The sequence below is a fragment of the Pygocentrus nattereri genome, chromosome 9 (assembly GCF_015220715.1).
Source record: "Pygocentrus nattereri isolate fPygNat1 chromosome 9, fPygNat1.pri, whole genome shotgun sequence".
Lineage (NCBI taxonomy): Eukaryota > Metazoa > Chordata > Actinopteri > Characiformes > Serrasalmidae > Pygocentrus > Pygocentrus nattereri.
In genome coordinates, this window is record NC_051219.1 from 43248014 (window position 1) to 43262650 (window position 14637).

Here is a 14637-nt window from a genome sequence, read left to right on the forward strand (position 1 = left end):
TTGAGTCAAGCAGTGTAGCAGTAGCAGCGTTTACACACTGCATTAAACTCTTAGTTCAAAAAGTGAGGAAATTCAGTGGAGCGAGCCCTTTAAGATAGTAAAGATCAGAGCAGAGTAAATAGCTGGTGTGGTTATTTTTGCTGGTTCACTTCAGGTGAACTGGATGAGAACTTTCTTCCACAACGCAAATTTGAAGTGACATGTAATGATTTCTCTGTCCTCTGTTCCAGCTACAAGTCCAAGTTCAAGAGTAAGCTGAGAAAATACAAGTCAGGTAGCATCCACCCATTCAGGTGAGAGAGAGACACGGCCGTGTGTGTGTGTGTGTGTGTGTGTGTGTGTGTGTGTGTGTGTGTGTGTGTGTGTGTGTGTGTGTGTGTGTGTGTGTGTGTGTGTTTAAATGACATTCCTGACACTTGTTTGTCACTGGAGAATTTCCATTAATGCCATATGATCTATCTATCTATCTATCTATCTATCTATCTATCTATCTATCTATCTATCTATCTGTCTATCTGTCTGTCTGTCTGTCTGTCTATCTATCTGTCTATCTATCTGTCTATCTATCTATCTATCTATCTATCTATCTGTGTGTCTCTATCTGTCTGTCTATCTGTTGTCTGTCTATCTATCTATCTATCTATCTATCTGTCTGTCTGTCTGTCTGTCTGTCTGTCTGTCTGTCTGTCTGTCTATCTATCTATCTATCTATCTATCTATCTATCTATCTAAAATATATTTTATGGTTCAAAAAATAAACCATAAAAGATCAAATGTGCCATAACTTTTGCACACGCCACATTTTGTGTTTATTTTTTTTTATTGTGCATTAAATGTGCAGAGGTCTGTTCTCTGTGGAGGATGTGTTCAGTTCTTTTACCCGTAGAAAATCAACAAAGCATGTCATTTGACGCGGGTGTATTTACAGCGTACCCAAGCGTGAAGCTTTACCGTTCTCTCTGTGTAGGAAAGGCCAGGAGAAGGACAAGAAGGCTTGGCTGCTGTTGGAGCAGAAGCGCAGGAAGAAGCTGAGGAAGCTGCTGAAGCGTCTCCGGAACAACGACACCTGCAGCATGCCCGGCCTCACCTGCTTCACACACGATAACCAGCACTGGCAGACTGCCCCCTTCTGGACCAGTACGGCCCACGCACACCCGCGCACCTTTAAATTGCACTTTATTGTGATATAAATGTTTGGTTGATGCCTTTGGCCTCCTCCTCATTCACGGCCATGCTCTGTTACTCCAGTGGGACCATTCTGCGCATGCACCAGCGCCAACAACAACACCTACTGGTGCATGAGGACCATTAATGAGACGCACAACTTCCTCTTCTGTGAGTTCGCTACAGGCTTCCTGGAGTACTTTGACCTCAATACAGATCCATATCAGGTCAGTTTTCTCCACCGCACTGCAGAAGTAATTATAATGTAGTGTATCTGCAAATCATGGTGACATTGTTCTCACACTGATGGTGCCCCAAAAATGTTGATTACAGTACTGTGTGAAAGTTTTAGGCATCTAAGCAAATTTTTAAACAGTTGACCTCAGCAGTGAGTTTATCACAACATACATTAGAATTAAGTCGTATTCATAATTCAAATAAACAGAAAAACTATAAAAAGTAACGAGAATTTCTCGGGTCCATGATCTCAATCATGATCTCAATTTACTGAGCACTGATTGGCCAAACCAGGAGCTGCTTTTTAACTACATATAATACTGGACTTCCTCGAGGAGAGACTTTAATTCATTTTAATTGTTAATTAATATTCTATCAATTTTGTTTATTCAAATATTTACATTTTCTCAGCAAATAAACACAAACAACACAAATACATAGATTTTGAAAATTTGTCTTGGGTGCCTAAAACTTTCACACAGTACTGTATGTAGAAAGCGTTGAATTAATATCAAATCTGAAAAATTACAATAATTTATATCGCTGCTGTCAGAAAAAAACCTTGTACCTCCATTTTTGCCATTTTTCAGTTTTTTTACATAATTTGAAAATGCCCATTACCCTTTACAATGTTTGTAAATTTTATGAAGAATGGAACAAAAGAAACGGCCCAAAACGACTCGGGAACCTTTCTGGTTCCATTGACTTACATTAAAAGTAAAGCAGGGTTTTTCCTTCTCCTGTAAAGTCGGCATTTTGGAGAAACGAGGTTTTAAAAGCTTTTGGTTTGGAAAATGGAAAAAAGTGAACCTCGCAGTACTGTGACATTTTGATATGTATTCTGTGTAGTCGTCTGAAACATGATGGATTATTTGTAGAAAGCTTGATTTTAATACGTGCATTTTAAACTTTTTTAAGACGCAGACCATGTGAGTCACCACCTGTCAGGCTAGCCATTGCTTTTGCTTGTCTTGCACTTCTATGGCAGAAGTAAGATTAAAAACTTCAGGAAAAAGTCAGGTTATCTTTAAAAATCAATCTACGTACGAACATGACTAGCTAAGCACACACTGGCAGGTACTTAACCTCAATAAATCTCACTCACGTTAACATGAACACGGGTTGCCAGCATAAACAAACTGAAATCATGAGTGACTATTTCAATAAACATTTCAAATGAGAGATTAAATCAAGGGATGAGAGGACGAGGTCGTCTGCCAGTGTATTCGCTCATCGATGGGTCAGAGTGGTGAGAGGGAGGGAAAAACGTGACGAGATATTATTGGTTAGTATCACTTTTGATCATCCTGAGGCAACCAAACATTTATAGGTGGGCAAAAACCAATACACTACACATTTGGGGCAGTCATGGTGCTGGAGGTTAGGGAACCAGATGGTGGCCAGAAGGTCGCTGGTTCAATCCCCAGAGCTGATAGTATGTGACTGAAGAGCCCTTGAGCAAGGCACCTCACCCCCAACTGCTCCCTGGGTGCTGTGGATAGGGCCCACCTAGGGAGTGAGCGTTCACTAGTGTTTATGTGGTGTTTCACTGCATGACTGGCTTAAATTTCCCCGTTGTGGGACCAATAAGGGTCACTTAACTTATTTTGTCTTTTGAATGGTATGTCAGAATTGGTTGTGCTTAAAATGACCTATCAAGGTAACTAAAGTAAAACTGAACTGAGACGTCTTTATGAATGACCATAAATTCTGCAACCCCCTCAATCTCTGTGTTGGTAGCTGGTGAATGCAGTGAACACACTGGACCGGCACGTTCTCAACCAACTGCACGTTCAGCTCATGGAGCTGCGAGGCTGCAAGGGTCATAAACAGTGTAACCCACGCACTCGCAACTTGGACCTGGGTGAGTTGCGCGTCCACATGTCCCACATACACACTTACATCTGCAGAGTTATGAACACACACACACACACACACTCATACACATACACACTCATAGCTATCAATGCCTACTTACTGAACCTCAAGTACACATGCGGAAAGTTTGGCTCTCAGACTACACAAAGCACTCTTCAGACTACAGCTGGACCTGAGAGTAGCCACGGTTCCACATCATCATCCTCATCCTCACCCGACCCCGGCCCTGCCTTGCTTTCTGTCCTCCTTGTTTTCATGCAAACAGACTCTTTCATCTTAACTAGCTAAGCTGCCCTGCTGCGGAAATAAGGTCTTACACTTATGCCACGTGTTGGGGCCTGTGTGACTCAATGAGGTTTGATACCATCATAATGTGTTAAAGTATCAAGTGAATTTTAATTGCCGCCTGCTTAAAAACACAGAGTTTTCTGTTTTCCACAACAAAAACAGGCTTTGGATGTGCTGACATTGTTTTGTTGTTGTATAGGGAACTTAATATCACACACACACACAAGCAGTATCCTTCGAAGCAGTGACCAGGAATCACCGGTCATCTCCACAAAGGCTGTGGCTGCAGGTTTTCTTTCCAATCAAGTCAAAGCACACTTGAATTTACTTGTTTAATCAGTTGGTCTCAGTCTATAAAGGGCCTGCATTTGCATTTGTCTATAACATCTGTGTGGGTTTATTTACCAAAAATGGTTATATATGACAGTTTTCCAACCTTTGGCTCTTACAGTGAAACTGTGTTTGTTACTGTGCCTTTAAGGCTGATATATGATATATGACAAAGAAGCTGTACTGATTGGCTGCCCTGCATTTTGCCTCTGAAATACTCCCTATAAATTCAGAGTGAAGGGGCGGGGCTAGACTGCTGTGGGCGGGGCTAAACAGCTATAGGTTGTGTCCCAATTCAGGGGCTGCATCCTACGAAGGATGCGGTCTATGAAGGCTGAACTGAAATGAGACGGTTTGCTCTCTGACGGATTTTCTGTTCCCGTCCTTACTGCTGCGTCATGAAATGTCAAGTCTCTTGTCAAGTAATTTTAAAGTTCTTTAAAGATGAATCGGAAAATTTGATATAATTTATTTGATTTTTTCAAATTTATTTATTGGAGCTGGAGATGCTCCCTAAAACAAAATGAAATGTAAGGCCCAGTCCCATATCACCCCTTGATCCCCTTACCACTGAGCCCTTACCCCTCTGTTTTGCACGTTCACGTCTAGGTTTAGGGAGTCTAAGGGCTACATGGCCCTTCAAACGAAGGTTTTTCAGAGACTCCAAACAGAGAGATATGAGAAAAAAAAGAAAAATCAGCAAGATGGTTGAACAAGACACCAAAAAAACCCACAATTGTGAGAATTTCTCAGTTAGAAAATTACAATAATCACTGTTTTATCTTAGTTTAATATCGTTTCAGTGGATTTTGGTCATTTGCTTCATAACAGGCATTAAAAATCGCGAATAATATGCTGACGTCTCAGTAGCTGGCTAGCTAACTTCCCCGTTCCACCTTAAATAGTCCAGCAGTTCTGACACCTGAAGCGCCAGAATGTAATTGCTGCTCCGTTTAAGGGGGAACGTGAAAACTGGAACAAGAATCTGGAAAATCTCTGACTTCAGCTTCATATCACTGAAGAATTAGGGAGGGTGATAATAAATAATTGCCCCCCTCTTTGAAGGCATCTGATCCCTAAGTGTAACTAAAGCCCAGCAGTGAGGAGCTGAACTTTCCCCTCCTCTGCTGTCCCTGCAGACGGGCAGGGTCGCCTACAGAGCGGCGCTAGTAGCTGTTAATGAAGTGAGGCTCTTTTATTAGAGGGTCTCATTTCAGAGGGAAGATCTCAACCACTGCCCTGTAGCTCAGTAACTCGAGAACAAGGGGTAGGGGTAAAAAGAAGAAATGGGATTGAACCTTAGTGTACGTTTCACATCAGACCACATTGGCTGGTTTTGGTTTTCCATTATATGGGCCCTTTGAACAACTGATGAGTTATATGAGATGCTTTTGCTTGGACAGAATGAAAACCTGCAGCCACACTGGCCCTTTGTGGACAGGACTGATGACCCCTTTAATAGGTAGTCCACAGCAGTACCCACCAGCCCAATGTAAAAGTCAAACAGCCTAATTAGCTCAGCTCTGTTGGTATATAGGAGTGTGTACGTGACTATAACTTCACCTGTCTTGACGCTCTCTAACTAACGATATTGTCTCTTCTTCAGGAGGTAAAGAGAGAAGCAGCTATGATGAATACAGGTATCTTTGCTAACTGAATTTGATACAACTTCAGTAGAGTAGTGTGGCAACTAATTTAGTTCTTCTCTAGACGTAGAAATGTACTAATCCATTCAATCAACAGTTTCCTTGCATATGGAAGAACACATGAACGCAAATGAATGTTTTGATTTGCAACACGCCGAATAATCGGTCTACGGGCTGTAGACGTCTGCTAACAATAAAATGAACGAGAAGACTTTAGAGTGATGTGTGAAAAAGGGTTTTGGAAGCTCGTCAGCAGTTCTTTAATGTTGATCACTATGGAGGGGTTGTATTGGTAATGACAGCACAGCCAGAGGGCAGCTCAGTGGTAAACAGACCACTGAAGTCATGACGTCATCCTGCAGTCAAGTTCATGCCAATATTGGGAATATTAGATCTAAACAGTTTTTCACCATGGAGAAAAAAAATGTAATAACATTTTTTTTTAATTCCTGCTGTCGTATGCTGTGGTAAACAAAAATAACACTTAATTTCATTTTTATAATAATAATAATAATTTTTATTTGTATAACTGAATGAGTCTCTCTATGTTTTCTGTGTTTTACTGAAGGTGTTTGTAGGTCAGTATCTGCAGATCTAAGACCATAGACAGATACTCTGTGATATAAGCAGCACTTTAAGCTCATTTAGAGCTTTAAAAACAAGTAGCAGAGCTTTAAAATCTATCCTGAGTGATATAGACAGCTCCTTTAAAGTGAGACTGATCTGATCTCTCTGTGTTTTTGTTTGGATGCCGATGCGTTTTGTACGAATTGTAAAGGATGTATAGTTTTCTTAGGAAGTCCAGTCAGAGGACCATTACAGTGATCAACTCTGACTGTAACAAATGCATGTTTCTCTGCGTCGCTCTGAGAGAGAAAAGGCTGGATTTTAATGACATTTCTCAAATGATAGGAAACTGCTTTAGTGACTGTGTTTACATGCAGGATAAAAAAGAGCTCGGAGTCCAGGATCACACCCAGGTTCTGTACTTCAGGTCTGGTATATGAAGCACTAGCTTACTTGTATGAGTATATACTTTGACTGCTAAACACCTTCATTATCCAGAGGATCCAGTCACACTAGGGAGAAAACAAACACATTACAAAACATTCAGGTTGGAAGCATTTATGTTTACCACAGGACGTGACAGCGGCAATTTTCAAAAGTGCCATGTCTTTTCCCCCCTAGAGAAAACCTGCTTAGACACCGTTCCTAATATGGGCTGACTGCAAAATGTCTTTAACCTGTTCATGCTCCACCCTCAAATGCATTTTTGTAGCAGCGTTTCAAGGTTAGATAAGCTTTACACAACATTAGATACAAAATCCCATCAAACCTGAGGGGAAACTTTATTTTTTAAATGATGTACAGTACTGTGCGAAAGTCTTAGGCACCCAAGACACATTTTCAAAATCTATTTATTTGTGTTGTTTGTGTTTATTTGCTGAGAAAAGTGCCCCATTCCCAAGCCTCTCCTCGAGGAAGCCCAGTATTATATGTAGTTAAAAAGCAGCTCCTGGTTTGACCAATCAGTGCTCAGTAAATTGAGCTCATGATGTAATTGATGATATTAACGAGTCTCTGTGGAAAAATATGGACCCAAGAAATTCTTGTTAATTTTTATAGTTTTTATGTTTATCTGAATTATGAATATGACTTTATTCGGTAACACTTTATTTGAAGGCTACCTACACTAGCTTCATGACGCATTCATAAGCGCTGAATAATGCGTTTATGAAGCACTACTTGAACATTTATTAAGCGCTTATGTCGGTTCTCGCAACCTGACATAAGATGTTTTATGAAATAAATGACATTATACTGACATAATATGAATAAACGTTGAACATATTTACAGCACTAAACATCTAAACACTATACATAATCGCATCAATCATCTTATCTATGCCCTGGAGGGAAGAGGGGGTGGTTTCCAGGCATATTTCACCTGATATTAATACAATGTCTTCTTAAGAATGCTGACATAAATAGTTATGTATAGTGTTTTAAATGTTTAGTGCTGTAAATATGTTCAACGTTTATTCATATTATCAGTACAATATCATTTATTTCATAAAACATCTTATGTCAGGTTGCGAGAACCGACATAAGCGCTTAATAAATGTTCATGTAGTGCTTCATAAACGCATTATTCAGTGCTTATGAATGCGTCATGAAGCCCTTATGTAGGTAGCCTTCAAATAAAGTGTTACCCTTTATTCTAATGTATATTGTGATAAACTCACTGCTGCGGTCCATCTTCGCACAGTACTGTACATTTAAAATGTACTATACTTATTTCAATTGGTTCTGTACACTGTTAGAAATAAACGCACTATGCAGGTTCATGATTCATTCATCAAGGTACAAACAATGTAAGTGTACACTCAAAGGTACAACAGTGGTTTAAGGTCCAACTGTGTACCTTACATAAGTTTTTTTCAAAAGTTGGTGTTTGTTCTTTTTCATAACCGAACGATTTAAAACAGAGCAGTAGAATAAAAGCCTGGAGGCGAGGCGAGGCAGGGTGTGTGGAGTCAGTCCAGCTTAGAACAGATCATTTCAGTGGATTATGTTTCAGTTATGTTCCCTGACTAAAGGGATTGAGATGGACCCCTGAGGGAAGCACCGCAGTTACAAGAGGGGCACTGCCGCAGTGACAGTGTCGCACCTTTTTTTCTGAGAGTGTATGTGTGTTAAAGGTCACACTGCCAAGAAACTGGGAGTACTAATCACGGTAACTATGAGTGTGTTGGGAATTTGTTGTCATTTCCAGTCTGCCCAGTTTTGATTCGTCACACCGCACACTCTCACAAAAAACTGTAGCTTTCAGGGTGCAAATGCCATCACTATGCTGGTACCGTCAAGCGCATGTTTACAGTACCTTTAGTTTGGGAACAGAACTGTACCAGTATTCCGCTGCCAGTACATTTATGTTGCATACAGCCTGTTTTGGCTCCAGACGTTTTATTTTTCCACTTCAAAAACATCCTGTGAAAAGGTACAATTATGCTCTTTTCATCAGGAAAAGTGAATGCGTTGTACCTTCAACGCTCTTTTTTTAAGGGTATCTTAACATTTACTCTTTTGGGGGTACATTTACATTGGTTGCACCTTGTGGGACTAAAATCTTACCTGGACAGTATAGCCTAACATCTCCAACTAAACTTTAAGTCAACAACTGTTTCTCATTAAGGCCTCAGCATAGTTCTTGCAGAGACGATGTTCGCCTGGCTTCAGCGAACAGTGTGACATAGTTGCGGAGAAAATGAACAACCGCAGACGTTGCGCAGAGGCTTCGTTCCCTGTGATGCGCACATGGCAGCTGGGCGAACTCCGTGGACGAAGACGCTACACGACAAAGCCTGAGACTGGACAGTTGCAAAAGGGGCGTGCCATGAAACACAGATGGAAGACTTGGAGAAGCTTCATTTTGCAATGAGCGCTTTTGCAAAGACACCGATATTTCATTGTGAAATGCGTTTGTTCCGTAAACAAGGAACACCTCCCAAATGTAAGATGTTAAGTGTAGCGAGCACCAAAACATACAGGTTATCTTACATTCAGGTTCACAAGAGGACGAGGCTGAATTTGGCTTTGATTTCAGCTGCTTTTTCAGAATTTTCTGTTTCACATTAAATAGTGGCAGCATTCCGGACTCCCACGTTGCCATAGTTAGAACAGTGATAGAGTCTTTTTCCGCTTGTCATGGAACTTATTGTAAAATGCCATAGCATCACCTGTTGGAGCGGAGCAACACGACAGGCATAACGAAACCATAAAAAGTATGTGAGCTCGTAAGCTCACGTAGGCGCTTTCAACTTTGCACAACCCTCGAGAATTTCGTTGTGTTTCTTCGCCTGGCTTCATGGAACAATATGGCACGATTGCGGAGAAAACGAACAACAGCAGACATCACGCGGAGCCTTCGTCCACCACGTCGCACATGTGGCAGTTGGGCGAACTCCGTGGATGAAGATGCTATGTGACAAAACCTCTGACTGGTCAGTAAAAAAAGAGACGGGCCATGAAAGAAAGATGGACAACTTTGAGGAGCTTCGTCTTTGGCAGACACACCGTAATTTCACCGTAAAACACGCATTTGTTAAATAAACAATGAATACCTAACAAAAATGTAAGATGGTAAGTTTATTATTCGACAGAAATAATTAGTACTGAGCACCAAAACATACAGGTTATCTTATATTTAGGTTCACAAGAGGACGAGGCTGAAGTTGGCCTTCTGTTCACCAGCTTCTTGTTTCAATTTTCCCGCTTCACCTTAAACGGTGGCAAGTATTCTCAACTCAAACCATAGTTTGAACTGAAGTGAACGAACCGATGTCCAAAATCATGAAACTTAGCAAATGTCGTGGCGTCACCACGACAGGTGACGTGAGACTGCGGAAAGTATGCAAGCTTGTAAGCTTTTCAACTTCGCACAGCCCTTGAAAATTTTGTTTCGCAAGAAGTGCTGAAGCCTTTTGTTTGAACGGGATTTGTGCCTTTTGTCTATAAAGCTTGTCCAACACATTTGTGGGTGAAGCAAGGAGAGGTAGGTCAGTTCAGGTTTCAGCATAATTCATTTCTATAAATAATAAGTATAAAGGAGTTCCTCCTCCTTATAAATTGCTCGTAATGGTACGTTGACAGCTTTTGCTTTATGTGCAGAGGCTACTTCTTGGTAGTCTTCTCCTTCATTTGGTTTAATTCTATAGAGGGCTTTGCACTGTGCTCTCTCTCTCTCTCTCTCTCTCTCTCTCTCTCTCTCACAATCTCTCTTACTCCTCCTTTCCCTTGCCCTCTATTACCTCTTGCATGTGTCCTTTTCTGCCTGCTGATATGTACATGTTAGAGCTCATGAGCCTTCTGATTGGCTCTCTCTGATCACCTGCTTGAGTCTGGGAGTCGGGGTAACGGTCTGTCTTATCGTTGCTTGTGGCATTAGGCAGTTTCAGCGTCGCAAATGGCCCAAAATGAAGAAGCCTGCCTACAAATCGCTGTGAGTTTGGACAGTTCTGCTTCATGTTCCTTGGGATAGAGTACCACCAAGCCACCACCCAGTCTAACCCATCTTTTTCTCTCTTTTTCTCTCTTTCTCTCCGTTTGGTTTCCTCCCTCTTTTCTGACTTAAGTTTTGTTTGGCCTGCATGACACTCTGCTCGTTTGAAGGAGCTTTTCTTTCGTTGTCTGTCTGCATGGAGCCACTCGCACCAGGGCTGCTGCTCTCCTGTCATGCATTTCTATATATGACCACTAGAGGACAGACACACCTCCTCCATCCCTCTGCTCCTCCATCAGCACATCACGTCTCTCAGCTCTTTGGTTCTGTAGGGCTCTGCCTGGAGCATGTATATGACTTCTTTCCACTCTCCGATCATGTGTTTCCTTTAATTTTTCTCATGACTATTTTTTGCTTCCTTTTATTGTACACTGAACTGCAAGCATCAATCCATTCCCATAGAATCTGTGGAATTAAAGTATGCATCGCCCTGTGGATTGAGAAGCTTTCTGTTTTTGGATGTAAAACAGAAAATGTGAATGTGTATGTGTGCGTGTGTATGATTTGTACCCCTAGAGGGCAGATTTGGGAAGGATGGGAGGGATAAGAGCCTGGCGGAGGACGACACGGAAAGCACCCGGCCGTTTCCGTGGGCGACGAACTGGTCCGAACTTGAACCCTTGTACAGACTTGACGAGCACGCCTACGATCTCAACCTCAACTTCACCCTGAGCCTGGAGGACTGGGACCACTTTCGCCACTCTGTGGACCGCATGTTTGCTCTCCTGGACAACGACAACCACCCACGGGACCTAGGGGGTGGGGCCAGAGGAGGAGGAGGCCATGCCCTTGTGTCCTCCACCAGCCGCTCAGCTTCAGTCGCCTACCTGACCACTTTGGCGACACCCGCTTTTCTCCTGAGGAAGGCAGGAGCTGAGGTCCTTAGAGACGCTTTGGGACTGAACCGGGAGACACGCCCTTCTTCCTCAGCCCCTCCCACCTCCTCCTCTTCCACTTCATTGCATCTCCCCTCCTCTGTCTTGCAACCAGACAGGGGTGCAGACTGGGACATCCCTCCAGAGCTGCTGGGGGGTGGGTGGAGAGAGGGGGAGGAGAGAGATAGCGAGGAAGAGGAGGAGGAAGAAGATGAGGAGGAGGAGTTAATTAGAAAACGGACAGGCCGTAGGAGACTTGGTTCCGCCCACTGTGACTGCAGCGACTTTTTACAGGACATTCCTGTGTGACTCTCCTTTCAGCTCTGCAATCGTTTTTCCTCATCGCTCTCTGAGCAAGACAGAGAGAGAGTTTCGGAAAAGACTCCTGGCTTTCCCGGAAGGGAGCATACAGGAAGTTTTACCTCCAGCTTACAAACCAGCCTCTCTCCTACCTCTTGTTCTCCCGCTCCGCCTCTTCTGCTGGCTTCCATCCTCTGAGCCGCAGCCTCCAGGCTACCTTTTTGTTTCTTTCAGCCACACCTCCTTCAAAACCCTCAATCTGGGAAAGTGGAACTAGAATCTCTGAGATCGGCTAGGCTTCGACAGAGCACATTTCATCATTTAACTTTTGGAAGAATCTTTTTTTTTTGTCTTGGGGGATTGATGGAGGGATGATAATTGCATAAGTACAACAGAAGTGAGAGAAATGAACTTGACGTATTTTAGTTCATGCCGAATGATATTGAGATTTGTATCGTGGCCATGTGTACTTGTTTTCATTTCCCGTTAATGGCTGCTTGTACGTTTCTCCTGCGCAGCTGCAGGCTGTGTGGCCCTTATACAGCATGTGTTCTCCGTCAGAAACGCTGAACCCTAGGAATTCAGCTACACCCTGGCTGAGCTCAAAGGGGAATTCCACCAGTTTGTTCCACATTTCTGCATTATTCCGTTTTTGAGGTGTAAACAAAGTCATTCTGCGTGGTTTGAAACAGTTCGTCGTAGTAGAACTTACATGTTTACTTCACAGTGGTGGCGATGTGCTGAACCGGGGGACACAATGTCTAATATAGTCTTTCATTTACTTTCCAAAAGCACCAGTGAATTTACATGTATGGTGAGTTTTTATAGGTAACACTGATAATGGTGAAATAATGATAAATCTGATATATATATATATATATATATATATATATATATATATATATATATACTGTATATAGGTCAAAACCTTTACTCAAAATATTTCTCAAAACAAAATCCCAGGTATCAGGCAGCATATTCATAAAAAAAATATGTAATAACTTTCTGAGATGCAGCTTTTAGAGCAGGGGTCACATTAAAAAACAGATCCATGGGCCAGTTGCTTCTACTTTTACATATATATATATATGTATAAACTGCTCATTCTCTTGAACTAGACACCTGGAATTTCTTTGTTGTTGTTTCTGTGGTGCTGTCCCATAGATTGTTGCTGGGGAGGGGCTGGGAGCACGATTTATGTTGCGGTGCATGCTGGGCGACTGTAGTGCAGCTCATGGTGAAATGGGCTGCTAATAATAACAATAGAAAATTGAATAATTTTGCAGGACTGTGCCACGGGCCTGATTTGCCCTGTGGGCCTTGTGTTTGGCACATGGGTTTTAGAGGCATTAAACTCTTCAGACATCTGGGTCCATCACCACCACCCTGAACAAGTTTCTCTAGAATCATAAAACTGACCTGAATAACGATGCTTACATTTTAAAAACGTAATTATGCAGAAATTTTGAGGCCCACGTGTTTGTTTTTTTTTCTATTCACCTCATCGTTGTGAAAAAAACGAGTATCTAAACCGAATTGTGTGTGTGTGTGTGTGTGTATGAAAGCGTGCCATATTTTCATTTCCGAGCACAAAGTTTTGTTCCACTTCACGTTCTTTCCAGTGCCACTTGTTTTACAGTGTTGCTGCAGCGTTTGGCCTCGTCTACGAAAAGAAGATATAAAAGCTGGAAATAACCATCAGTGTATCTGTGTACATTCCCAAAAGCCCCACGCCTTGAGAAACGTCTTATTACAGAATTCTCAACGACGAGCGTCTTAATTGACGAGCCACCCGAACATGAAACGTCCCACTCCATGGACACATCGCAGCACCGTCAGCCGGTGCCCCATTTATAGAATCCAAGAAATTAAGATCATCAACTGACGACGTGTCAATGTGTTTTTAATGGCATAATGAAAAAAGAGCTTGATGTGATTATCATGTGTCACATTGTTTTTAAATCTGAATTCTTAGGTAATCGTTTGTGCTATACATGGTGCTACTAAGGTCTGAGCAAATATAGAAAACAGCAGTATGTATTTGAATGTACGTTTGCGATTAATATGCTGTAAATGTTAAAGTATATTTTATATGACACACAACCGGTGAAGCTAAATTGACCTTCAGGCATCCTTTGAGTCACGTTTTGGGTTTAGATTATTATTTGAAAGCCCCCCCTTCCCGGCCCCCCCCCCCCTTCCCGGCCCCTGTAAACACTGTAAACATTTGTTTTAACTGTAGATTTGAGAACAGCACATTTTAACCATGAATGCTTTTCTTTGCAGTTCAGTGCATCTACATTTGTCTGATCCCTTTGGCCTTTTGGTAGATTGTAACTCAGCTGTGCCTCCTTATTTGACAGTGCACTGCACAGGGTGTAAAATACTGCACTCATACTGTATGTAGTGCGCTTAACGTGTGCTCTCCCTTGTGTCGTGCGCTTGAGGGGGTGTATGGAGTCATTTTAAATACACAGAGAGACCGTCACGTTTCCCTCTGGATTGATACATATTTGACAGAAGGCTCCCGTCATGTCTCGAACATCCTCTAAGACCACCTATTTGTATTGTGTCTGAGCAGAAAGCCTTTCTTTGCACCCGATTGTGCGTTGTTATGTCGTGAAACAGCCCCCTTGTTGCGCTACAGAAGTCCAACTTTCAGGAGAGTTTTCCCTCGGCACTTTGGAAGGGACTCCTTTAGTGGGAAGATGATTTTAAACCATAACAGACAGGTTTTAACAGTGAACAATGCCTTGTACAGTTTTAGAGATTTATCAGACCTATATTTTTGTTTCGGTTAACCCGTGAACATTTGATAGCGCTCATTAGTTTGTGAATAAAGTGTTGAATGCCCAAA

The 14637-nt window shown here is 42.1% G+C and overlaps 1 protein-coding gene across 5 annotated transcripts in view; it reads left to right on the forward strand.

Annotated features, from left to right (window-relative positions):
- sulf2b (sulfatase 2b) overlaps window positions 1–14637 on the forward strand; it is a 279026-nt gene extending 264389 nt beyond the window's left edge. For 2 of the 5 annotated variants that reach the window (XM_017700971.2, XM_017700972.2), the window contains 5 exons: window positions 231–293; window positions 968–1137; window positions 1249–1391; window positions 3142–3265; window positions 11122–14637. In XM_017700971.2, coding sequence (XP_017556460.1) covers window positions 231–293; window positions 968–1137; window positions 1249–1391; window positions 3142–3265; window positions 11122–11789 — 1168 coding nt within the window. In that variant the 3' untranslated portion in view covers window positions 11790–14637. The other 3 variants (XM_037541208.1, XM_037541209.1, XM_037541210.1) reach the window with 3 other exon arrangements.